This window comes from Leuciscus leuciscus, assembly GCF_965113295.1.
Source record: "Leuciscus leuciscus genome assembly, chromosome: 3".
Lineage (NCBI taxonomy): Eukaryota > Metazoa > Chordata > Actinopteri > Cypriniformes > Leuciscidae > Leuciscus > Leuciscus leuciscus.
This window is the reverse complement of record NC_138727.1, coordinates 49,611,348-49,638,489: the sequence shown is the minus strand read 5'-3', so window position 1 is coordinate 49,638,489 and position 27,142 is coordinate 49,611,348. Positions and strand designations below refer to the sequence as shown.

Here is a 27,142-nt window from a genome sequence, read left to right as displayed (position 1 = left end):
GAAAAATGTTGTTGTTGCTCATTAGTTCTTTAGGAGGTAAGGCTGTGGTCTAAGCTACAGTGATATAGGCTACATGTAGATTTTTTTTCCCCTTTTTGGAGCGAGCGGGGGGCGATTTGAGTGGAGCGCGGATCAAACTGCGTTGAGCGCTGATCGAGCGATAATGAGCGGAGCGGCCTGATGTAGCTTTGAGCGGGGGAGCGGAGGGGTGGACAGTTCCGTGAGCGATGAGCGAAGATTCTCACCGCTCCACTCCGCTTATGCTCTCTATACTACTATATAAATTACAAAGGTTTAATTGGCATCTTTATTTCAAACGACCCGACCGACCGCGACCCGAATATCATAAAAAATATTTTTGGATGACTCGTAACCGCGGGTAACCGCGGGTGACCGCAGGCACCCGCTCATTTCGGATCAACCCGCGCATCACTGGTACTTATGTAGGATAAAAATAAAATTAATCATATATCAAAATTATCAAATCTAATTTATATTTAGTACAAATAAAAATAATTACAGTAGTGTACTGATTAGCTTAGTTTTTACAGTAATGCACTGTACTGATTAGCTTCATTTTTACAGTAATGCACTGTATTACACAAAACTGAAATACGGTTTGGTACTGTAACTCTTAATTACAGTAACTTACTGGCAACAGTGTTGCCAGTAAGTTACTGTAAAAAACCCTTGAAAAGTCTAACAGTGCAGCGAGGATTGCTTGGCACATGATAATTCTGCTTTATATTCTGATCTAAATAGCAGATGTTCTGAGAAAATATTTTCACACAAATAATGATCAATGATGAGCACTTGACTCCGTCTAAGCAGATTAGCAGCGACACAGACGGTATAATGACAGGCAATGAAGGACTCGCTCGCTGATGGAACGGTCCATTGGCCGGGTTGAATAAGTGCGCTGACTCAGTGCTGTACGATCTGCTGCACGCAGGAGCTGTTGGTGTCGAGCACAGACAGAGAGGAGCCCAATCATAACCACTGTCATGCTCTTCACACTATTAGGAAAATACTATTGTGTTTGAAGGACCGAAATGGAAGGAAACCGTAACGTTTTACATTTAAAATGTTTTGTCAGTGACGCTGAGTCAGACAATTATTTACACTGGAAAAAATATATAATCCCCAGGACCAGAGTTGAGAACCACTGACATAAAATGCATATAAATATCAGTCGTCACTCTATATCTGCCAATATCATGTCTTAGTATGATGATATTTAAATGCTTAGTTTTATGATCAAAGCTCTTCAATTTTAAAACATATAATGTGATGCAATACAATGATGATTGAGAGATAAACTAATAAACCTTCCTCAAAAGCCTGATGATCATATTTGATCAATTTGAACATGATTTTTCACAAAAGATGTATGAATAATCAAGTAAACCTAAGTTGCTTCAGTCCAGAAAATTATCATCTTGAAATATTACTAACATTATAAAGGTTATTCTTATATTTACTTAAAAATCCGTAAAGATTTCACAGCAAAGTCACATGACCCACGAGCTGAAGCGACACGTTTTAAAATTATACTTGCCTTTTACTTGCTAAAAAAACTATAAACCATCAACCAGACAACAGAAGGCAAGTAGTAGATTGTGTGCAACAGGTTTTTGATCATGTTGATAATTTAGATCAAATATGATACAGTAGGAATTAAAGGGTTAAAATAACATTATTCTAGTCTCAGTTAAGATTAATGTATGATCTTACTCCAGTTTCTCCAGTTTACAGTGAGGATCCTTCAGTCCATCAGAGAGCAGCGTCAGACCTTTACCTCCTATTATATTCGCAGACAGATGCAGTTCTCTGAGGTGTGAGTTTGATCTCAGAGCTGAAGTCAGAGCAGCACAACCTTCATCTGTGATCTTACACCTCCTCAACCTGTAGAACAACGACACACACTTTAATCTCTCAGTTCAGCAGGAACTACACAACCACAGAGAGACTGAGATATTAAATACTAAGGGCCAGATTTACTAAACAGGGCAAATTATCGTGAGAGCGCAATCCCATAAAAGCGCAGATGGAAGTGGAAAGTTCTGAGTTTGATCGACTGACGAAGCGGAAGTTAAAGAACAGAGACTCAGCCGGATCATTTCCATAAAGACCAACACAATCTACCAGTTAGCGTCTGGTTTCAGACCTGCTGTTTTTGGGCGGTAAATAATGGCTCAAACACCAGCGGCCTGATGCAGAAACGTTGCATACGCACAAAAAAAGCATTGAAATGTGTGTACGCAATTTTCCACGCACATATCGGGATTTCTAAAAAATAAACTAGTGTAAATATGTGCGCACCGTACAGACACTCTAGACCGCGCGTACACACTCTTTTACTGGAGTGAGTGAAGCAATGAAGTCAACAGAATGATTTAAACTGTTTTACATCTGATACACACATTTAGGTTAAATATGCCACTCTCATTAATGGAGTTAAGCACTGAAATTTAATGAAATCATTGTCCAGAAGTTACAACATTTTTAATTAATTTAAATAGAAATATTAGTAGTGAATGCGCTGCTTTTGAACACTTTTCCTGAGGAATGCTGTGTTTTAATGTTTTAGCCAGCGAGGATTGCTCGGCACATGATAATTCTGCTTTATATTCTGATCTAAATAGCAGATGTTCGGAGAAAATATTTCCACGCAAATAATGATCAATGATGAGCACTTGACTCCGTCTAAGCAGATTAGCAGCGACACAGACGGTATAATGACAGGCAATGAAGGACTCGCTCGCTGATGGAACGGTCCATTGGCCGGGTTGAATAAGTGCGCTGACTCAGTGCTGTACGATCTGCTGCACGCAGGAGCTGTTGGTGTCGAGCACAGACAGAGAGGAGCCCAATCATAACCACTGTCATGCTCTTCACACTATTAGGAAAATACTATTGTGTTTGAAGGACAGAATTGGAAGGAAATTGTAACGTTTTAAAATTGTAAATGTTTTGTCAGTGACGCTGAGTCAGACAATTATTTACACTGGAAAAAATATATATAATCCCCAGGACCAGAGTTGAGAACCACTGACATAAAATACATATAAATATCAGTCGTCACTCTATATCTGCCAATAACATGTCTTAGTAAGATGATATTTAAATGCTTAGTTTTATGATCAAAGTTCTGTCATTTTAAAACATATAATGTAATGCAATACAATGATGATTGAGAGATAAACTAAAGGTCCCATGACATGAAATTTTCACTTTCTGAGGTTTTTTAACATTAATATGAGTTCCCCTAGCCTGTATATGGTCCCCAAGTTTCTAAAAATGTCAATCGGTGTAAATCGAGCTTTTGCTATCTTTCTCTGCCTTTGAGAAAATGGAGGCTCATACGCGCTGATCTTGAATCTCCTCCTTATGACGTCATAAGGAGGAAATGTTACCTCCCCTGTCTCTGCTTTGCCCGCCCAGAGAATATTTTCCGCCCATGAGAAAATGCGCTAGGAAGTAGGAACGCGCGCGCGCGATTTTAGTTCTCTTACGAGAGGTCTCTCGTACTGCGTAAGATATCTTACGCTAGGGGAAAATCCTTTTCCGCGAGATATTGAAGCCAAAAATTATCCTTAATTTTGTAATAATGCAAAACGCGTTGCAGCAGCAATGCAGACATAGGCGAGACAGCTTGCGCGCCTATTGGCTGCTCTGCGGCAACTGCAGCAGCCTATCGAGCGAGGCCTGGCGTGACGTCAGACCCAATCAGGGCACTTCGCGCCCGCTGCGTCACGTCCCGCCGAAATGGGCGTGGTCTAGGCCTATAAATATCGCTCGCAGGCAGCTATTATCTGATTTTCATCCTTCAAGCGAAGCACACGCATCGCTGGAGCTGGATTAGAAGCCGCGCCGTCGAGAGAGAGCACCTTCAGCGGGACGAGTCACTGAAGTCGCTGGCCGCGCCGCCTTCCTGCCTTCCTGCTGCGCTTTCCGGCGCTTATATCCTTCTCTTTTATTACTCTGTATTTGTGTGTGTGTGTCGCCGCCGCGACACACATTCTAAAAGAGCTAGCGTCTTTTTCAAGATGCCTTCCTGCGGCTCGTGCAGAGCCACACTCAGCGACGGGGACCGCCACGTGGTTTGCATTTCCTGCCTGGGTGAGGAACATGCAGCTCTCGCGCTCGCTGACGGCGGCTGCCCTCACTGCGAGATGATGGCAATGGCGACTCTGAGGACTCGCCTAGCCGTCTTCACCGAGACTGCTCCCCCGCCCGCCGCGGCGTCGCGCCGTAGAAAGCGCCGTGCCCAGCAGGGCCCCGGAACCCTCCCTCAGCCGCCAAAGCTCGCCGGTTCGCCCGCTTGCTTCCCCGGCTTCGTCTGTCTCGCTTCCTGACGGACAGCGGCCGCCGTCTGCCGCCGCTTCCGTTGACATCGCGGATGAGGAAGCCCTGCTGGGAGAGGATGATTCCTGCTCTATCCTGGCGTCAGGCAGTGAGGATTGGGCGGGCTCTGAGGACCCCGCACCCCCTGCCCGCACATCGTCAGGCAAGAGAGCTTCCATTGAGACGGAACTCATGCGAGTACTCGCACAGGCCGCGGCGAGCCTCGGCCTCGAGTGGTCTTCGCCTGAGCAGCCCGCTCACAACCGGCTGGATGGATTTTTCCTGCCTGGGGAGCGCGCTTCGCCTGCGTCCAGACCGGCGCCTTTTCTTCCTGAGTTACACGAAGAAGTCGCCAAGTCCTGGAATGCCCCCTATTCGGCTAGAGTGCGTCCTGCTGTTTCTTTGGCATTCTCCGCCGTTGACGATGCCAAGAACAAAGGATACCTTTCGCTGCCACCGGTTGAAGAGGCGATAGCGGCCCACTTATGCCCGCCCTCCGCTGGACGGCGCGCTAAGCCGGCCCTACCCTCTAAAGCTTGCCGCACGACGTCAAGCCTGCTCCGCCGCGCTTTCTCCGCCGCCGGGCAAGCTGCGTCAGCGTTGCACACCATGGCAACGCTCCAGATCTTCCAGGCCGATCTCCTCCGTAAGCTGGATGAGGAAGGACCTGACGCGATCTGCGTGCCGGACTTAAGGAGTGCCACGGACCTCGCTCTCCGTGCTACTAAGTCCGCAGCACAAGCCATTGGACGGACTATGGCTTCTCTCACCGTGTCTGAGAGACATCTTTGGCTGACGCTCTCGGAAATGGCCGAGTCTGAACGCACCGCGTTCCTCGACGCCCCGCTTTCCGCCACAGGCCTCTTTGGATCCTCCGTCAAGGACTTCGCGGAGAGATTCGCAGAGGTACAGATAGCGTCTCAGGCTATGAAGCACTTCCTCCCGAAGCGCTCCAGCTCTGCAGCAGGCCGTGCGAAACCGTCTGCTCAGAGCTCACAGCCACAGCCACCGTCCACTGCCTCCTCTTCACAGCGCCGCCAGGCCAGAAGCGCGAGACCGCGCTCCCGCTCATCCGGTCGCCGCCCCGCAGGACGTGGCTCGCGACCTAGGATCACGGTGAAGCCCGAGGCCCCGAAGTCGTCCTAGCACAGCTAGGAAAACGACGGTGTTCCAGTCCCGCTGCGGCCGGACTCACACCAAAGCTATTCGCTCGTCCAGTTCCAGCAAATGTGACTGTTCCAGTGTTTTCTGCAGCCAACAAGTCGGTTCTGTCACCCGCTTGCCTGCACACAAATGCCGTTTTCACGGCTACCCAGATAAATCCCCAAAAGAGTGTATTTTCTGGTGTCCCGGCCACGGCCGATGGTGTTTCATGTGTAGTAAGAATGCCCACTGCCCAGTGCCCATCCCTACACACAAGCACAGCCTGTCACACAGGGCTCGCGCACATAAAACCGACTCAGATCGGTTGCGCTTCAAACATGGTGAATGTGCCCACTACCCAGTGCCCACTAACACCACGTTATGCATGTCTCACGGTTTCTGTAAAAACGAAACCAACGTGCACTCGCTTCACTCAAGCGAACGATGCTTTCGGTGTGATAAATGTGCCCGCTGTCCCGCGCCCACATCCACACATAGACATGACAGTTCCCACGGGAACCGCCCAGCCCTCCCCCTCGCGGTTGACCACCGCAGAGGAGTCGAGCGCGGGCAATCTGCCCGCTGTTATCAGCGCGCCCCATGCCTCAAATGTCACGAGCGCCATGCTTGTGTTACAGCACGCCGAAGCTTCTCCACCGCTGAGCGAGCGGAGCGCGCTTCGTATTCAACTCCTAGCTATCCATGCAGACGCATGGGCAAAGCTACCCGGGGTTTCGAAGTGGGTGCTGAACATTATAGAAAGAGGCTATTCGCTGCAGTTTCGCCGACGCCCTCGCCGCTATGTGGCGCGCGTCGAGACCACGGTAAAAACAGAAGTAGCACATTTACTTCGAGCCGAAGTGACGAAACTATTGAGCAAAGGGGCCATAGAGCCTCTCTCTCAAGTTCAGAGCGAAGGAGGGCTATACAGCAGATACTTCCTGGTACCGAAAAAAGACGGGGGTCTCAGACCCATACTAGATCTAAGGCAACTGAACAAAGTGCTTGTGAAGCGACAGTTCAGGATGCTCACGACCAGGCAAATCCTTGTGCAGATTCGCCAAGGAGATTGGTTTGTGTCAATAGATCTGAAAGACGCGTATTTTCAAATACAGATAGCGTCACGTCACAGGCGATATTTGAGATTCGCCTTCGAGGGCCAGGCATATCAGTACACAGTCCTGCCGTTCGGCTTGTCCCTGGCACCCCGTACATTTACGAAGTGCATGGATGCGGCGCTCGCACCCCTCAGAATGAGAGGCGTGCGAGTGCTAAACTATTTGGACGATTGGCTGATTCTAGCGCAATCTCGCGCAGTGCTCATAGAACACACGACCATTTTACTCGATCACCTCGAGGATTTGGGTCTGAGTGTCAATTGGGCGAAGAGCTCCCTGTCACCCAGTCAGAAAATATCTTTCCTGGGCACAGAACTGGACTCACTATCCATGATAGCGCGACTATCACAACAGCGCGCGGTAGACATTCGACGCACAGCGAACTCTTTTCGCTGCGGCGCGTCTGTCCCGCTCAAGAGATTTCAGAAGATGCTAGGTCTCATGGCCTCAGCATCGTCAGTGCTCCAGCTGGGCCTGCTCCGCATGCGCCCGCTGCAGTTTTGGCTGAAAGCGCGAGTCCCACGCGAAGCGTGGGCACCCGGTTTGCTTCGCCTCAGGGTCAATCAGAAATGCGTCACAGCTCTGAAACCCTGGAAAGCGAACGACTGGTACCAATCAGGTGTAAGCCTGGGGACTTCCTCGAGGGTGAAAGTGGTGTCCACGGACGCGTCCACCTCGGGATGGGGAGCGCTGCTCGAGGGCAGACCGTTCTTCGGCCAATGGTCAGAACGGGAGAAGCTCCTGCACATAAACTGCCTCGAAATGCTGGCAGTAGACAACGCGCTGACGCGTTTTTGTCCCCAAATAAAAGGTCACCACGTCTTGGTCCGTTCGGACAACATGTCTGTGGTGTCCTACATAAATCGCCAGGGCGGCATCAGATCCGAGAAACTGTACAGGCTGGCAGAACGCCTCCTGGTATGGGCTCAGTGCAACCTGCGCTCGCTCAGAGCACCGCACGTGCCAGGGATCTTGAATATAGGACCGGACAGACTGTCCAGGAACAATGTTCCGGCAGGCGAGTGGTCTCTACACCCACAGACAGTCCATCTGCTGTGGAAGAAATTTGGCAGAGCGGAAGTGGACCTGTTTGCGTCTCAAGAAAACGCTCACTGTCAAGAATTTTTCTCCAAGAGCAGGAGCGCGCTGGCCCATGTGTGGCCCCGCCGCCCGCTCTATGCTTCCCCCCCCGTCTCTCTCCTGCCTCAGGTGATAGGACGGATCAGGGAAGAAGGATGCTCAGTACTGCTGGTAGCACCGTTCTGGAAAAACCAACCTTGGTTCCCAGTCGTGATGCAGTTAGCGAGTACTGCCCCGTGGCCAGTACCAATGAGGAGAGATCTCCTCTCACAGGCCCGCGGCTCGATCTGGCATCCTCACCCGGAACTATGGTCCCTTCATGTCTGGGCCATTAACGGGTACATGTTGGACTCCCTAAAGGAGTATTAAACACGATCACGCAGGCTAGAGCTCCGTCTACAAGACGACTCTATTCTTCGAAATGGTCGGTGTTTTCGGGCTGGTGCACAGCCCGTGGTGTGTCACCCACAAACTGTGGTGTGACGGAGGTGCTTTCCTTCCTACAAGAGCTGTTGGATGGGGGCAGGGCCCCCTCCACGCTCAAGGTTTATGTGGCGGCTATAGCAGCGTTCTCAGAAACAACGCTTGGTCAGTCAATAGGAAGGAACGATTTAGTCATCCGCTTCCTTAGAGGGGCTAAGAGACTGAATCCTCCCAGACCTCCCTCAGTCCCCGTATGGGACCTTTCTACGGTTCTGGAAGCCATGAAAGGTGCGCCATTTGAGCCTTTACAGTCAATCGATTTGAAACACCTGTCTTTCAAGACGTTGTTTTTGCTGGCTCTCGCTTCAGTGAAGCGCATAGGGGATCTGCACGCGCTCTCTGTGAGCGCGGCGTGCATGGAGTTTGGGCCCAATGACTCAAAAGTTATACTCAAACCTAAGCACGGTTATGTTCCAAAATCCCTCAACACACCGTTTAGGGCGCAGGTTATCTCCCTGTCAGCCCTACCGGTCCCTGATGAGGAAAAAGACGCGAGGCTCCTTTGCCCAGTCAGGGCATTACGAGCTTATGTGTCTCGCTCGTCTGTTTTCAGACAGACGGAGCAGCTTTTTGTTTCGTTTAGCGGACGTTCTAAGGGACTAGCCGCGTCGAAACAGAGCCTATCCAGATGGATAGTTGATGCTATAGCGCTGGCATACGCCTCCAAGGGCATGCAGTGCCCATTGGGTGTCAGAGCGCACTCCACGAGAGGCATGGCCTCTTCGTGGGCCTGGTCAAGTGGGATTGCCTTGCAAGATATTTGTATGGCGGCAGGCTGGGCCTCCCCGTCTACAATTATAAGGTTTTATAACCTAGAGGTTCCCGCCCTGCAGGCCAGGCTGCTGTCGGTCTAAATTTACCAGTATTATCTGACCTGAGGCGATCAGCTCAGAATGCTGCGTCTGCTGAGCACAGCTCAATGTTCGACAGTATAAAGCTGGGCAAACTGTGTAAGACCCACATTTCCCCATCAGTTCAGGCCGTACCCCGCCCTGTCTGTATGATGAAATTCGCGTCCCTTCGACGCTGCTATATGTGGAAGAGTGAGGCTGCACCCCTCCCTCTTCCCGGACTCCCTGTGAGTTCCCTGAGTGATTGTGCACTATATGTACCCCGGGCTTCCGCCCTTGGGTCTTTGGTGTCAGATCTCAGCATGCACGGCGTTTTACATTGGGTCCCCTAGCGTAAGATATCTTACGCAGTACGAGAGACCTCTCGTAAGAGAACGTACTCGGTTACTAACGTAACCTCGGTTCTCTCTAGAAGAGGGAACGAGTACTGCGTATCTTGCCGTGCATGCACACGCTCTGGTTGCTTCGATGATGAAAAACCAGATAATAGCTGCCTGCGAGCGATATTTATAGGCCTAGACCAGTGGTTTTCAAACTGTGGGTCGCGACCCACTTGTGGGTCACACAGTGAGAAAAGGTGGGTCGCACAAAGGCACTTAGCTGCAGCTAAATTTACGTTACGATGAGTGAAACAAAACCAGTCCGATTAATGACCAAACGACTATGAGTTTTAGCGCCCGCCAAAGTGTTATTTGATCGCTGAGTAATGTAGATGAACTGATGCGCTTGTGACAGAGTCACAGTGCATGTTTAACTGAAAGAACGAGCAGAGAGAGTACTCGGTCGCACGCGCGCGCTCTCTCTCTCTCTCTTCGGAGCCAGGCGAAAGTGTAAAAAAGACTTCACCGTCTCCAAACTAAGCGCTGTCCTGCTCTCTCTCCCTCGCACATTAATCAAAATAAATCGACACGGTGGTAAAAGGTCGGAAGACCAAAGTTTCATGTGGAGCATTCGGAGAATTTTTTTTCTTCCTCAATTACCACTGGGTGTGAATTGTGCTAAATAAGTTGTTGCCTTATCTTCTCTGAAAAGCGTCCCAGACATTCAGCTGACATAAAACAACACTTTAATTAAACGAAAAAAACTATCCAGTGATGAAATGTTTTCTGTGTTGACACAAATCTTGGATGTCTATGTCCTAACTGCTGGGATAATCACACAACGCGCACGACATGTCCAATTCGCAAACTAATGACTCCTTTGAACGATTCATTTTAATGAATGGACAACTGATCTTTCCAACAGTGAACTCAGGAGACGTTTGAATCAGTAACACTTTACAATAAAGTTCTATTTATTACATAAATTACATAAAAAGTACAGTTTGCTTACTCAAGCTTAAGCTTTAAAATAAATAAAACCCCTTGTTTTTTTTTTTGAAAAGCATATGACTACATTTTTCCACACAGTGCTATCAAGAATCGATAAGAGAATCGTTAAAGAATCGGATCGATAATCAGAATCGTCAGTGGCATTATTATTATTGATAAAATCGTATCATTTCCCATCCCTATGTGAAGGGTAAAATTATAATCAAACATTAAAGAACATACATGTTTTTAAAAGTTTTTTTAAGAGTTAAAAGTTTAAATATTTTGCTAACATGAAGGCTTGTCACTGTCAGTCTTTTTACATCAGTGCAAAACTAGGGAATGCAGATTAAGACCATCAGCATGCATTGATTAATCCCATGGCATGTAGCAAAAAAATAATAATAATAAAAAAATAATAATAATAATTTGCGACCAAATCATCAAGTGGGTCTTGAGATTGATTATACTTGTCTAGGTGGGTCCTAGAACGAAAAAGTTTGGGAACCCCTGGCCTAGACCACACCCATTTCGGCGGGACGTGACGCAGCGGGCGCGAAGTGCCCTGATTGGGTCTGACGTCACGCCAGGCCTCGCTCGATAGGCTGCTGCAGTTGCCGCAGAGCAGCCAATAGGCGCGCGAGCTGTCTCGCCTATGTCTGCATTGCTGCTGCAACGCGTTTTGCATTATTACAAAATTAAGGATAATTTTTGGCTTCAATATCTCGCGGAAAAGGATTTTCCCCTAGCGTAAGATATCTTACGCAGTACTCGTTCCCTCTTCTAGAGAGAACCGAGGTTACGTTAGTAACCGAGTACGTTTGTCCACGAGAGATATCATGGCTTTTGAGCGAGCGAAGCATAACAATTTCTCAATAATTGGATGTACAAATGAACACCGAAGGGTCAATACAGAGCTGGGCTTGCTGAACGTCTGAAACTAAAGTCTGGATCACTCTCTTTGGCTCAGCTACACACCTTGGACAAGTAACGTTAAGTCAACTAGTGATATATAAGTGTGTTGCTTTACTGTTTATGGTTACCTAGATTGTACACGTAGAATGTGGCTGTAACATTAGCTATGCAGCTATGCAGTTTATCTGTGTGAATACACACACTGTAACGCGAGTGTTGTACACGTCTTTGTTATTTGGATAACCGTTTGGTTGGTTATATGGCGCGCGCGATATCCGCATTTCAAGATCGCAGAGCTTGATGTAATTGTAATAAGATAAATACAGACGTTACAGATCTCTCATGAAAAGGCAACAGTAGGTTAGCGTTAGCTACATGATAATAATTGTAAACCATCCGAATAAAGTACCGTATCCAGACATAATATTTTAAACTAACCATTCGGAAACGTCCTGCTGGAGCCGCTGAGTTGCAACTTCTTCATCCGTTGCTTCTCCATCTGGATCAGATTCTGGGTCAAACTGAAATGCTTGAAAGACTGCGTGTCTTCGTGCCATTGCTATATCCAACGTAAACATGCACGCCACGTTACCGTTGCGCAAGATGGTCAAGGCCACACCCACCCTCCACCTTGCGCCGCCTTTCTCCTCCTCATTAGTATTTAAAGCTACAGACACCGAAACGGCCTGTCTGAAGGAAGCTCATTCTGGGACTGGCTTGTAGTGGCTATAATTCTGCACCGAGGCTGAATTTTTGGAAAGAGATTTCAGATACAGTACTAGGGACCACTAAGGCCTATATTAAAGCCTACAAAAAGTAGCATGTCATGGGACCTTTAATAAACCTTCCTCAAAAGCCTGATGATTATATTTGATGCATTTGAACATGATTTTTCACAAAAGATGTATGGATAATCAAGTAAACCTAAGTTGCTTCAGTGCAGAAAATGCTCATCTTGAAATATTACTAACATTATAAAGGTTATTCTTATGTTTACTTAAAAATCCGTAAAGATTTCACAGCAAAAAGTCACATGACCCACGAGCTGAAGGGACACGTTTTAAAATTATACTTGCCTTTTACTTGCTAAAAAAAACTATAAACCATCAACCAGACAACAGAAGGCAAGTAGTAGATTGTGTGCAACAGGTTTTTGATCATGTTGATAATTTAGATCAAATATGATACAGTAGGAATTAAAGGGTTAAAATAACATTATTCTAGTCTCAGTTAAGATTAATGTATGATCTTACGTCAGTTTCTCCAGTTTACAGTGAGGATTCTTCAGTCCATCAGAGAGCAGCTTCAGACCTTTATCTCCTATTATATTCTCAGTCAGATCCAGTTCTCTGAGGTGTGAGTTTGATCTCAGAGCTGAAGTCAGAGCAGCACAACCTTCATCTGTGATCTTACACCCCCTCAACCTGTAGAACAACGACACACACTTTAATCTCTCAGTTCAGCAGGAACTACACAACCACAGAGAGACTGAGATATTAAATACTAAATCTGTGTGGGTATAATGTTTTTATTACTTTTTGTTGACTTTTGCTGTATTGTGTGTAAATTTCGATCTGAAAAAATATATAAAAGTAATATAAAAATAGGGAGAATAATCACTTTTTTAGATTTAGTTGTACAGTGATCCAAGAATTAATACTACCATTGACAACAGTTTCAGCTATATAAAGTATTTAAATGCAGTGTAAAGTTTAATTGTGTATTAAGAAATATTATTGTTTTAGTGGACTCAATTAAAACAAGTTCAGAGTACTCATAACTATTGTTTTTATAAACTTAATTGAATTGAGGTAATCGGTTTCCTCAAATGAAATGAGTTAGCTTAACTTGTTGGTTTTTACAGTGCTTATTTGATTGGTGAGTGATGTAGATGATAGTGACAGAGCACTGAAAGAACAAGCAGAGAGAGAGAGAGAGAGAGAGAGAGAGAGAGAGAGAGAGAGAGAGAGAGAGAGAGAGAGAGAGAGAGAGCGCACACTCACAGTCTTCAAACTGTCTTGCTCTCTCTCGCTCCCTCGTACATATTAATCAAAATCAATTGAGAATTGACACGATAGTAAGCATTCAGAGATTTTTTCCCTGAATTACAGCTGTGTGTGAATTGTGCTAAAAAACCCTTATCCTCTCTGAAAGCGTTCCGCACATTCAGCTGAAATAAAAAACACTTTGAATAAACAACAACAACAACAACAAAAAAACTATCCAGTGATTAAATGTTTTCTATTTTGACACAAATATTGTGCGATGTCCTAAACTGTCGGGATAATCACACAACGTGTGTTGTGGTCCGCTAATGACACGTCCGATTCACAAACTAATGATTCCTTGAACTGATTCACCATTTAATGAATGGTTAAAACAACTGATCTGTCCAACACTGAACTCACGAGACTTATGAATCGGTGTATAACAAATCGCTAACACTTTACTATGGTTCCATTTATTAAACTCTAGTTAACTATATTAGTTAACATTAACTATTGATAAACTGCACTTCTACAGCATTTATTAATCTTTATTAATGTTAATTTCACCATTTACTAGTAGCCTACATTATTGAAATCAAAAGTTGTATTTGTTAACATTAGTTAGCCTAATGCAAATGCACTGAAGTAAAATGAACAAACAATGAACAGCTGTATTTTTATTAACTAAGATTAACAAAGAAGAATAAATACAGTAACAAATGTATTGCTCGTTCATGTTAGTCAGCTTAATACATTAACTAATGTAAACAAAACAAACCAGTAGTAAAAATCCCAGCTTTATAATAAATTTTTTTTTTTAAAAGAGGGCAAGAAAGGATGACAGTGTCGGTCGGCCACCACTGAAGAACAATTTTGACCCCTTAGCAAACAAGCAATTGCGCCTTCTTTAGAAAGTTAACTAGTCACAAGTTTGCGGTAAAATGCAGTTGGGTTGTCGAGGTCAAGAGACTATAAGCTGTGAATCAAATAAACGTATTATTAACCCCCCAACCCCATCTGACATGGAACAACACTCCGCCACCCGGCCACCACAAATTGCTTCCTAATCTGTGGGAAACACTGAAGACGATATTTAAATGCTTAGTTTTATGATCAAAGCGCTGTAATTTTAAAACATATAATGTAATGCAATACAATGATGATTGAGAGATGAACTAATAAACCTTCCTCAAAAGCCTGATGATCATATTTGATACATTTGAACATGATTTTTCACAAAAGATGTATGAATAATCAAGTAAACCTAAGTTTCTTCAGTGCAGAAAATGATCATCTTGAAATATTACTAACATTATAAAGGTTATTCTTATGTTTACTTAAAAATCCGTAAAGATTTCACAGCAAAGTCACATGACCCACGAGCTGAAGGGACACGTTTTAAAATTATACTTGCCTTTTACTTGCTAAAAAAACTATAAACCATCAACCAGACAACAGAAGGCAAGTAGTAGATTGTGTGCAACAGGTTTTGATCATGTTGATAATTTAGATCAAATATGATACAGTAGGAATTAAAGGGTTAAAATAACATTATTCTATTCTCAGTTAATATTAATGTATGATCTTACCCCAGTTTCTCCAGTTTACAGTGAGGATCCTTCAGTCCATCAGAGAGCAGCGTCAGACCTTTATCTCCTATTATATTCAGAGTCAGATCCAGTTCTCTGAGGTGTGAGTTTGATCTCAGAGCTGAAGTCAGAGCAGCACAACCTTCATCTGTGATCTTACACTGACTCAACCTGTAGAACAACGACACACACTTTAATCTCTCAGTTCAGCAGGAACTACACAACCACAGAGAGACTGAGATATTAAATACTAAGGGCCATATTTACTAAACAGGGCAAATTATCGTGAGAGCGCAATCCCATAAAAGCGCTGATGGAAGTGGAAAGTTCTGAGTTTGATCGACTGACGAAGCGGAAGTTAAAGAACAGAGACTCAGCCGGATCATTTAATAATAATAATAATACATTTTTTTTTGTATTATTTGTATATCATTTCCATAAAGACCAACACAATCTACCAGACGCTAACACCTCCGTGAAGTTGGCACCCCATAAAACGAAATAATCTCCAAAACTATGCCGTTCGTTTGTTCTGATTTGTGCCGCAAAAACAAATGTTTGTGCTGGTTTGGTGTTTGAGATATTGAACATTATTTTTTTGGTTGTGTGACATCACTCTCCACCCCATGCTGTTCAAATCGCTCCAAACCAGTGCCAATCGTTTGTGCCGTTAAAACAAACACTGTATCTATTTTCCTTTCGCAGATATAGCAAATTTAACTCGGGAGCTGTGACGTCACTCTCCACCTCATTTCGTCTAAATCGCACAAAAACTGTGTCGTTCGTTTGTGCCGGTTTGTGCCGTTACGATGAACATTGTATCTTTTTCCCCTCCTTAGAAATAACACATTGGATTCAGGACAGTGATGTCAGTCTCCACCCCATGCCGTCCAAATCGCCCCAAACCGGTGTCGCTCGTTTGTGCTGCTGAAAGAACCATCATAAATTATTTGATTCTTTAGACATCACAAAATCTTTTTTGATTAGTGACGTCACGCAAGCAAGCCGCGCTCTCCATCCATCTCTACAAACCCGTCTGGGTCGTTTGTGCTCGCACAGGGCCGCTGATGTCATTGTTCTTTAGATATGGGAATGTTTTATTTTAGATTTGTGCTAGATATTGACATTTGGTCTTTATATAATCACCAATGCACTATGATATGTAATGTACTGTCACTAGGACCTGAGTGACTGATGCTTTAATTTTGTATTAAGATAAAACCAATTTTTTTATTTTTTTATTGTGAAGTGTCTTAAGTTTTCTAAATACTTTTAACAGCTTACAAACATTTAAAGTCTTTCTGCCCCCTTAAAAAATATATCAGTCAGATTAAGATTTACTAAGAATCCTTTTGTGAACTAAATCAACTAATTCATTACAAAAGAGCTTGAAAAGACAGAACATTCTCCAGTTATAAGAAAAGTAGCAATAACTGAACTTGGCCAGTACAGGATGGGTGACAATCTTTTCTGTGAATTAGTAAAATTTGAGTCTGTTGTTCACATTGTAAAGTTAATTATGACTTCAGAGGATTAAATTGAACACCTATGCCACTTGTATATTGCTTTCTGTCATTTCCTCTGTATAACTTCAAGCTTTTTGCCATGAAATGTACATTGCTGTACATATCTTAACTAATAACTTAATGTATTTTATGGCATGGCATAAGAATGTCATAGGTCTACTTTTATTAATGTGACCAATAGACGATCATTTGGACATGAAACATTTACCGGATTGCCCAAGATTAATATTGTGTCTATCAATTTCTTATTTGTTGAAATGATCCTGTAAATTGTATTGACCTGCACACATGATTTTAGTAATTTTTTAGTATTTTATCTCAGAGCACATGCTTACCTTTTTCACAGCCAGATGCCCAGTTTTGTTTTCCCACTATGCAGTGCTTAGGGTAAACAAATGTTTTTAAGGGGGCAGAAAGACTTTAAATGTCTGTAAGCTGTTAACACTATTCAGAAAACTTAAGAAATTGGTTATTTTATTTTATTTTAATACAAGATTAAAGCATCAGTCACACAGGTCCTAGTGACAGTACATTACATATCATAGTGCATTGGTGATTATATAAAGACCAAATGTCAATATCTAGCACAAATCTAAAATAAAACATTCCCATATCTAAAGAACAATGACATCAGCGGCCCTGTGCGAGCACAAACGACCCAGACAGGTTTGTAGACGAGATGGATGGAGAGCCCGGCTTGCTTGCGTGACGTCACTAATCGAAAAAGATTTTGGTTTTTGTGTTGATTTGTCTTTTTTTTTCGCTTTAATGTCTTGTCGATATATTTAGTGGTATTGTCTTTACTGTTTTGTGTGATTTTTATTTTTTTATTTTTTGGGGATGTGTGTGTAATATGTGCTAAATTGTGAGAAAAAAAAAAAGAAGATTTTGTGATGTCTAAAGAATGTAATAATTTATGATGTTTCTTTCTACGGCACAAACCTGCACAAACGAACGACACAGTTTTTATGCGATTTAAACGAAATGGGGTGGAGAGTGACGTCACAGCTCCTGAGTTAAATTAGTTATATCTGCGAAAGGAAAATAGATCCAGTGTTTGTTTTAACGGCACAAATCAGCACAAACGAATGGCATAGTTTCGGAGATTATTTCGTTTTATGGGGTGCCAACTTCATGGAGGTGTTAGCGTCTGTTTTTTTTGGGCAGTTAATAATGGCGCAAACACCAGGGGCCTGATGCAGAAACGTTGCATACACACAAAAAAGCATTGAAATGCACATATCAGGATTTATAAAAAAGAAACTAGGCATAAATATGTGCGCACCGTACAGACACTCTAGACCGTGCGTACACACTCTTTTACTAAAATATCAGTCGTCACTCTATATCTGCCTTAGTAAGATAAGATGATATTAGTCTTAGTAAGATGATATTTAAATGCTTAGTTTTATGATCAAAGCTCTGTAATTTTAAAACATATAATGTAACGCAATACAATGATGATTGAGATATGAACTAATAAACCATCCTCAAAAGCCTGATGATCATATAATTGATAATTTAGATCAAATATAATACAGTAGGAATTAAAGGGTTAAAATAACATTATTCTAGTCTCAGTTAAGATTAATGTATGATCTCTTACCCCAGTTTCTCCAGTTTACAGTGAGGATCATTCAGTTCATCAGAGAACAGCGTCAGACCTTTACCTCCTATTATATTCTCAGACAGATCCAGTTCTCTGAGGTGTGAGTTTGATCTCAGAGCTGAAGTCAGAGCAGCACAACCTTCATCTGTGATCTTACACTGACTCAACCTGTAGAACAACGACACACACTTTAATCTCTCAGTTCAGCAGGAACTACACAACCACAGAGAGACTGAGATATTAAATACTAAATCTGTGTGGGTATAATGTTTTTATTACTTTATGTTGACTTTTGCTGTATTGTGTGTAAATTTCGATCTGAAAAAATATATAAAAGTAATATAAAAATAGGGAGAATAATCACTTTTTTAGATTTAGTTGTACAGTGATCCAAGAATTAATACTACCATTGACAACAGTTTCCGCTATATAAAGTATTTAAATGCAGTGTAAAGTTCAATTGTGTATTAAGAAATATTATTGTTTTAGTGGACTCAATTAAAACAAGTTCAGAGTACTCATAACTATTGTTTTTATAAACTTAATTGAGGTAATCGGTTTCCTCAAATGAAATGAGTTAGCTTAACTTGTTGGTTTTTACAGTGCTTATTTGATTGGTGAGTGATGTAGATGATAGTGACAGAGCACTGAAAGAACAAGCAGAGAGAGAGAGAGTGTTATGAGGTTGGAGAGAGATGAACCCAATCGCAGACAGAATGCAATACACAGATTTATTCAGACAAAACAGGGAAAACAAAACCCACGATGGGGCAAAACAAGGCTGGAGGGCAAAAACAAAGACTAACTACACAAGACTAAGACTTGACAGATAACTAGACAAATAACTAACAGCAACAACAAGATCAGGACTTTACAAGACAGAGTTCTTCACAAGGTACTCACGGGAAGGTTAACACACTGAGAATCAAACAATGAACCGGCACAAGACAGCAAACACAAGGGGATTAAATAGGGAGAAACTAATGAGGGAAACAGGTGACGGCGATGATACAATAATGATAACAAGAAGAGATAACAAGGGGGCGGGGTAAGGTGACAAGACAACGCAAGCACACAGCCCAAACAAATGGCCATGTGCTTACACATAAAACATGGGCCTGTCATGATCCTGCCTCAAGACCAGGGAAAATCAAAGACTAGAAGGCAGAATCATGACAGAACCCCTCCCTTAAGGAGCGGCTACCAGACGCTCCCTAAGGGAACACTAAACACGTGACATGACGGACTGAGACACGGACACAAACCAACAAAACATGACAAAAACCAACAACGGCAAACATGAATAAACAATAGCAGGGTTGGGGTGAAAAATCAAAAACAACAGACAAGGCAGAGGAGGTGGAGACAACACAGAGTTCATGGGGGAATTTCCAGGGTGGGTGGATGGGACTGTGGTCTTGGGTCTTCCGGACGAGGGCTGTGGACAAGGAATCCGGGCAGGTTTGGATGGGGACACACGAGGAACAGTCTTGGGGGAAACAGTCCGGGGTGAAGTGGAGATAGGGGCATCCGGGGAGACAAACAGGGGTCGGGTGACAGAGGGGACCGCTACAGCCGGCAGCGGAGTGAAGACAATGGGTGTGGCAGGTGGTAAGGGAGCGGAGAAAGATGCAGACTGTGAAGCCGGGACAGGGCTGGACACATTAGCCGGGACAGGGCTGGACACATTAGCCGGGACAGGGCTGGACACATTAGCCGGGACAGGGCTGGACACATTAGCCGGGACAGGGCTGGACACATTAGCCGGGACAGGGCTGGACACGGGCATCCTCCCGTCAGCTGGGATAGGGCTGGACTCCTTAGCAGGGACAGGGCTGGACACATTAGCTGGGACAGGATCCCCGTTCTCAGAGACAGGCTCGGAACCTTCGGTCTCTGAAGCAGACTCGGACCCAGTGCTCTCGGCGGCTGCCCTGGAAACAGCACTCTCCTCAGCTGTGGGCACAGGACTTGAGGACATGACAGGAATTTCAAGGATCTTGGCCAGACTAGACAGGTAATCAGACAAAGTCTTGGCAGCAACAATGACAGGCATCTCCTTTCGGGCAGAAACTGCTTGCAGAACCTCTTTAGCGGCTAGATCAGCCACAACTCTCGCAGCAGATTCTGGGACAGCGCTTGCAGCAGCGGGCTCTGGAACAGCGCTTGCAGCAGCGGGCTCTGGAACAGCGCTTGCAGTAGCGGGCTCTGGAACAGCGCTTTCTGCAGCAGCGGGTTCAGGACCAAGCAGAAACGAAGGACGGGAGGCTCCCTTCCTCCTCTTCTTCCTCCTAGGTCGTGGTGCAGATGCCGTTGGTGGACTGGTGAGTGGTTGGGGAACCATGGCGGGATCTGTGTCTGGCTTAGGAAGAACAGTCTCTAGGAGGACTGATTCTGTAGCAGATGACTCTGAAGCCGATTCCCAAGAGGTCCGTCTCCCTCGCTTGCCGAGAAGACCTTCGGGTCCGGATGACGTCTCGGGAGTGGAAGTGGGACCAGCTTGATCCCCCTGGGAAACAACACCTAGGACACAACCCTCCGGAATCACTGGCAGCTTGACTGGTGGTGAAGACAAGATGGACCCTCGCGACTCCCTCCTCGATAAACAATCCACCATATCAGCGAACGAATGGCCAACCAGCTTCTCCCGTTCAGCCAGGGGTGGAGGGGAGTTGAGACCCGCAATGAGGTAGCGGTTTAGGAGAACATCAGGCAGAAAAAACCTCCTCTCGTTCGCGACCCGAGCATACTCCCTCAAAGATAGCTCTCCCTGGGAGGGAATCGGGAGTTTGCCCCTCTTAGAGTCAGCGATGGTCCTGTGCCACCAATCCTTCAGATCATCTGGGTTATGCTTGACATAAGAGGACATACTGTCTGCTGGGTTCGGTCTTGGCCGGTTCATTCTGTTATGAGGTTGGAGAGATATGAACCCAATCGCAGACAGAATGCAATAAACACAGATTTATTCAGACAAAACAGGGAAAACAAAACCCACGATGGGGCAAAACAAGGCTGGAGGGCAAAAACAAAGACTAACTACACAAGACTAAGACTTGACAGATAACTAGACAAATAACTAACAGCAACAACAAGATCAGGACTTTACAAGACAGAGTTCTTCACAAGGTACTCACGGGAAGGTTAACACACACTGAGAATCAAACAATGAACCGGCACAAGACAGCAAACACAAGGGGATTAAATAGGGAGAAACTAATGAGGGAAACAGGTGACGGCGATGATACAATAATGATAACAAGAAGAGATAACAAGGGGGCAGGGTAAGGTGATAAGACAACGCAAGCACACAGCCCAAACAAATGGCCATGTGCTTACACATAAAACATGGGCCTGTCATGATCCTGCCTCAAGACCAGGGAAAATCAAAGACTAGAAGGCAGAATCATGACAGAGAGAGAGAGAGCACACTCACAGTCTTCAAACTGTCTTGCTCTCTCACGCTCCCTCGTACATATTAATCAAAATCAATTGAGAATTGACACGATAGTAAGCATTCAGAGATTTTTTCCCTGAATTACAGCTGTGTGTGAATTGTGCTAAAAAACCCTTATCCTCTCTGAAAGCGTTCCGCACATTCAGCTGAAATAAAAAACACTTTGAATAAACAACAACAACAACTAAAAAACTATCCAGTGATTAAATGTTTTCTATGTTGACACAAATATTGTGCGATGTCCTAAACTGCCGGGATAATCACACAACGTGTGTTGTGGTCCGCTAATGACACGTCCGATTCACAAACTAATGATTCCTTGAACTGATTCACCATTTAATGAATGGTTAAAACAACTGATCTGTCCAACACTGAACTCACGAGACGTCTGAATCGGTGTATAACAAATCGGTAACACTTTACTATGGTTCCATTTATTAAACTCTAGTTAACTATATTAGTTAACATTAACTATTGATAAACTGCACTTCTACAGCATTTATTAATCTTTATTAATGTTAATTTCACCATTTACTAGTAGCCTACATTATTGAAATCAAAAGTTGTATTTGTTAACATTAGTTAGCCTAATGCAAATGCACTGAAGTAACATGAACAAACAATGAACAGCTGTATTTTTATTAACTAAGATTAACAAAGATGAATAAATACAGTAACAAATGTATTGCTTGTTCATGTTAGTCAGCTTAATACATTAACTAATGTAAACAAAACAAACCAGTGGTAAAAATCACAGCTTTATAATAAATTTTTTTTTTAAAAAGAGGGCAAGAAAGGATGACAGTGTCGGTCGGCCACCACTGAAGACCAATTTTGACCCCTTAGCAAACAAGCAATTGCGCCTTCTTTAGAAAGTTAGTCGCAAGTTTGAGGTAAAATGCAGTTGGGTTGTCGAGGTCAAGAGACTATAAGCTGTGAATCAAATAAACTTATTATTAACCCCCCAACCCCCATCTGACATGGAACAACACTCCGCCCCGCCACCCGGCCACCACAAATTGCTTCCTAATCTGTGGGAAACACTGAAGACGATATTTAAATGCTTAGTTTTATGATCAAAGCGCTGTAATTTTAAAACATATAATGTAATGCAATACAATGATGATTGAGAGATGAACTAATAAACCTTCCTCAAAAGCCTGATGATCATATTTGATACATTTGAACATGATTTTTCACAAAAGATGTATGAATAATCAAGTAAACCTAAGTTGCTTCAGTCCAGAAAATGATCATCTTGAAATATTACTAACATTATAAAGGTTATTCTTATATTTACTTAAAAATCCGTAAAGATTTCACAGCAAAGTCACATGACCCACGAGCTGAAGCGACACGTTTTAAAATTATACTTGCCTTTTACTTGCTAAAAACTATAAACCATCAACCAGACAACAGAAGGCAAGTAGTAGATTGTGTGCAACAGGTTTTTGATCATGTTGATAATTTAGATCAAATATGATACAGTAGGAATTAAAGGGTTAAAATAACATTATTCTAGTCTCAGTTAATATTAATGTATGATCTTACGTCAGTTTCTCCAGTTTACAGTGAGGATCCTTCAGTTCATCAGAGAGCAGCGTCAGACCTTTACCTCCTATTATATTCAGAGTCAGATCCAGTTCTCTGAGGTGTGAGTTTGATCTCAGAGCAGCACAACCTTCATCTGTGATCTTACACAACCTCAACCTGTAGAACAACGACACACACTTTAATCTCTCAGTTCAGCAGGAACTACACAACCACAGAGAGACTGAGATATGAAAAACTAAGGGCCAGATTTACTAAACAAGGCAAATTATCGTGAGAGTGCAATCCCATAAAAGCGCCGATGGAAGTGGAAAGTTCTGAGTTTGATCGACTGACGAAGCGGAAGTTAAAGAACAGAGACTCAGCCGGATCATTTCCATAAAGACCAACACAATCTACCAGACGCGAACACCTCCGTGAAGTTGGCACCCCATAAAACGAAATAATCTCCAAAACTATGCCATTCGTTTGTTCTGATTTGTGCCGCAAAAACAAATGTTTGTGCTGGTTTGGTGTTTGAGATATTGAACATTATATTTTTGGTTGTGTGACGTCACTCTCCACCCCATGCTGTTCAAATCGCTCCAAACCGGTGCCAATCGTTTGTGCCGTTAAAACAAACACTGTATCTATTTTCCTTTCGCAGATATAGCAAATTTAACTCGGGAGCTGTGACATCACTCTCCACCCCATTTCGTCTAAATCGCACTAAAACTGTGTCGTTCGTTTGTGCCGGTTTGTGCCGTTACGATGAACATTGTATCTTTTTCCCCTCCTTAGAAATAACACATTGGATTCAGGACAGTGACGTCACTCTCCACCCCATGCCGTCCAAATCGCCCCAAACCGGTGTCGCTCGTTTGTGCTGTTGAAAGAACCATCATAAATTATTCGATTCTTTAGACATCACAAAATCTTCTTCTTTTTTTTTTCACAATTTAGCACATATTACACACACAACCCCAAAAAATAAAAAAATAAAAATCACACAAAACAGTAAAGACAATACCACTAAATATATCGACAAGACATTAAAGCGAAAAAAAAAAGACAAATCAACACAAAAACCAACATCTTTTTTGATTAGTGATGTCACTCAAGCAAGCCGCGCTCTCCATCCATCTCGTCTACAAACCTGTCTGGGTCGTTTGTGCTCGCACAGGGCCGCTGATGTCATTGTTCTTTAGATATGGGAATGTTTTATTTTAGATTTGTGCTAGATATTGACATTTGGTCTTTATATAATCACCAATGCACTATGATATGTAATGTACTGTCACTAGGACCTGTGTGACTGATGCTTTAACTTTGTATTAAGATAAAATAAAATAACCAATTTTTTTATTTTTTTATTGTGTAGTGTCTTAAGTTTTCTAAATACTTTTAACAGCTTACAGACATTTAAAGTCTTTCTGCCCCCTTAAAAAACATATCAGTCAGATTAAGATTTACTAAGAATCCTTTTGTGAACTAAATCAACTAATTCATTACAAAAGAGCTTGAAAAAACAGAACATTCTCCAGTTATAAGAAAAGTAGCAATAACTGAACTTGGCCAGTACAGGATGGGTGACAATCTTTTCTGTGAATTAGTACAATTTTAGTCTGTTGTTCACATTGTAAAGTTAATTATATGACTTCAGAGGATTAAATTGAACACCTTTGCCACTTGTATATTGCTTTCTGTCATTTCCTCTGTATAACTTCAAGCTTTTTGCCATGAAATGTACATTGCTGTACATATCTTAACTAATAACTTAATGTATTTTATGGCATGGCATAAGAATGTCATAGGTCTACTTTTATTAATGTGACCAATGGACGATCATTTGGACATGATACATTTACCGGATTGCCCAAGATTAATATTGTGTCTATCAATTTCTTATTTGTTGAAATGATCCTGTAAATTGTATTGACCTGCACATGATTTTAGTAATTTTTTTGTATTTTATCTCAGAGCACATGCTTACCTTTTTCACTGCCAGATGCCCAGTTTTGTTTTCCCACTATGCAGTGCTTAGGGTAAACAAATGTTTTTAAGGGGGCAGAAAGACTTTAAATGTCTGTAAGCTGTTAACACTATTCAGAAAACTTAAGACACTACACAATAAAAAAAATAAAAAAATTGGTTATTTTATTTTATTTTATTTTAATACAAAGTTAAAGCATCAGTCACACAGGTCCTAGTGACAGTACATTACATATCATAGTGCATTGGTGATTATATAAAGACCAAATGTCAATATCTAGCACAAATCTAAAATAAAACATTCCCATATCTAAAGAACAATGACATCAGCGGCCCTGTGCGAGCACAAACGACCCAGACGGGTTTGTAGACGAGATGGATGGAGAGCGCGGCTTGCTTGCGTCACGTCACTAATCAAAAAAGATTTTGTGATGTCTAAAGAATCAAATAATTTATGATGGTTCTTTCAGCAGCACAAACGAGCGACACCGGTTTGGGGCGATTTGGACGGCATGGGGTGGAGACTGACATCACTGTCCTGAATCCAATGTGTTATTTCTAAGGAGGGGAAAAAGATACAATGTTCATCGTAACGGCACAAACCGGCACAAACGAACGACACAGTTTTTGTGCGATTTAGACGAAATGAGGTGGAGAGTGACGTCACAGCTCCCGAGTTAAATTTGCTATATCTGCGAAAGGAAAATAGATACAGTGTTTGTTTTAACGGCACAAACGATTGGCACTGGTTTGGAGCGATTTGAACAGCATGGGGTGGAGAGTGATGTCACACAACCAAAAAAATAATGTTCAATATCTGATTTGTCTTTTTTTTTCGCTTTAATGTCTTGTCGATATATTTAGTGGTATTGTCTTTACTGTTTTGTGTGATTTAGATTTTTTGATTTTTTTGGGTTGTGTGTGTAATATGTGCTAAATTGTGAAAAAAAAATAAATAAGATTTTGTGATGTCTAAAGAATGTAATAATTTATGATGTTTCTTTCTACGGCACAAACCGGCACAAACGAACGACACAGTTTTTGTGCGATTTAAACGAAATGGGATGGAGAGTGACGTCACAGCTCCTGAGTTAAATTAGTTATATCTGCGAAAGGAAAATAGATACAGTGTTTGTTTTAACGGCACAAATCAGCACAAACGAATGGCATAGTTTCGGAGATTATTTCGTTTTATGGGGTGCCAACTTCATGGAGGTGTTAGCGTCTGTTTTTTTTGGGCGGTTAATAATGGCGCAAACACCAGCGGCCTGATGCATAAATGTTGCATACACACAAAAAAGCATTGAAATGCACATATCAGGATTTATAAAAAATAAACTAGGCATAAATATGTGCGCACCGTACAGACACTCTAGACCGTGCGTACACACTCTTTTACTAAAATATCAGTCGTCACTCTATATCTGCCTTAGTAAGATGATAAGATGATATTAGTCTTAGTAAGATGATATTTAAATGCTTAGTTTTATGATCAAAGCTCTGTAATTTTAAAACATATAATGTAATGCAATACAATGATGATTGAGAGATAAACTAATAAACCTTCCTCAAAAGCCTGATGATCATATTTGATACATTTGAACATGATTTATCACAAAAGATGTATGGATAATCAAGTAAACCTAAGTTGCTTCAGTGCAGAAAATGATCATCTTGAAATATTACTAACATTATAAAGGTTATTCTTATATTTACTTAAAAATCCGTAAAAGATTTCACGGCAAAAAGTCACATGACCCACGAGCTGAAGGGACACGTTTTAAAATTATACTTGCCTTTTACTTGCTAAAAACTATAAACCATCAACCAGACAACAGAAGGCAAGTAGTAGATTGTGTGCAACAGGTTTTTGATCATGTTGATAATTTAGATCAAATATGATACAGTAGGAATTAAAGGGTTAAAATAACATTATTCTTATCTCAGTTAAGATTAATGTATGATCTTACCCCAGTTTCTCCAGTTTACAGTGAGGATCCTTCAGTTCATCAGAGAGCAGCGTCAGACCTTTATCTCCTATTATATTATCAGACAGATCCAGTTCTCTGAGGTGTGAGTTTGATCTCAGAGCTGAAGTCAGAACAGCACAACCTTCATCTGTGATCTTACACCTCGACAACCTGTAGAACAACGACACACACTTTAATCTCTCAGTTCAGCAGGAACTACACAACCACAGAGAGACT

At 42.7% G+C, this 27,142-nt stretch overlaps 1 protein-coding gene and 1 long non-coding RNA gene across 2 annotated transcripts in view; one reads left to right on the top strand and one right to left on the bottom strand.

The window, feature by feature from the left end:
- LOC309494997 (uncharacterized protein) overlaps positions 1 to 27,142 on the bottom strand; it is a 730,899-nt gene that overhangs the window by 323,920 nt on the left and 379,837 nt on the right. Inside the window, exons 30-32 of the mRNA XM_082164514.1 lie at positions 14,825 to 14,995; positions 12,501 to 12,671; positions 1,877 to 1,905 (exon numbers count right to left, since the gene is read on the bottom strand). Of these exons, the coding sequence (XP_082020640.1) occupies positions 1,877 to 1,905; positions 12,501 to 12,671; positions 14,825 to 14,995 (371 nt within the window). The remainder of the gene's footprint in view (positions 1 to 1,876; positions 1,906 to 12,500; positions 12,672 to 14,824; positions 14,996 to 27,142) is intronic.
- Positions 11,537 to 27,142, top strand: part of LOC309495024 — a 214,082-nt gene continuing 198,476 nt past the window's right edge. The window contains exon 1 of the long non-coding RNA XR_014204511.1: positions 11,537 to 11,904. This is a non-coding gene — a long non-coding RNA (uncharacterized lncRNA). The remainder of the gene's footprint in view (positions 11,905 to 27,142) is intronic.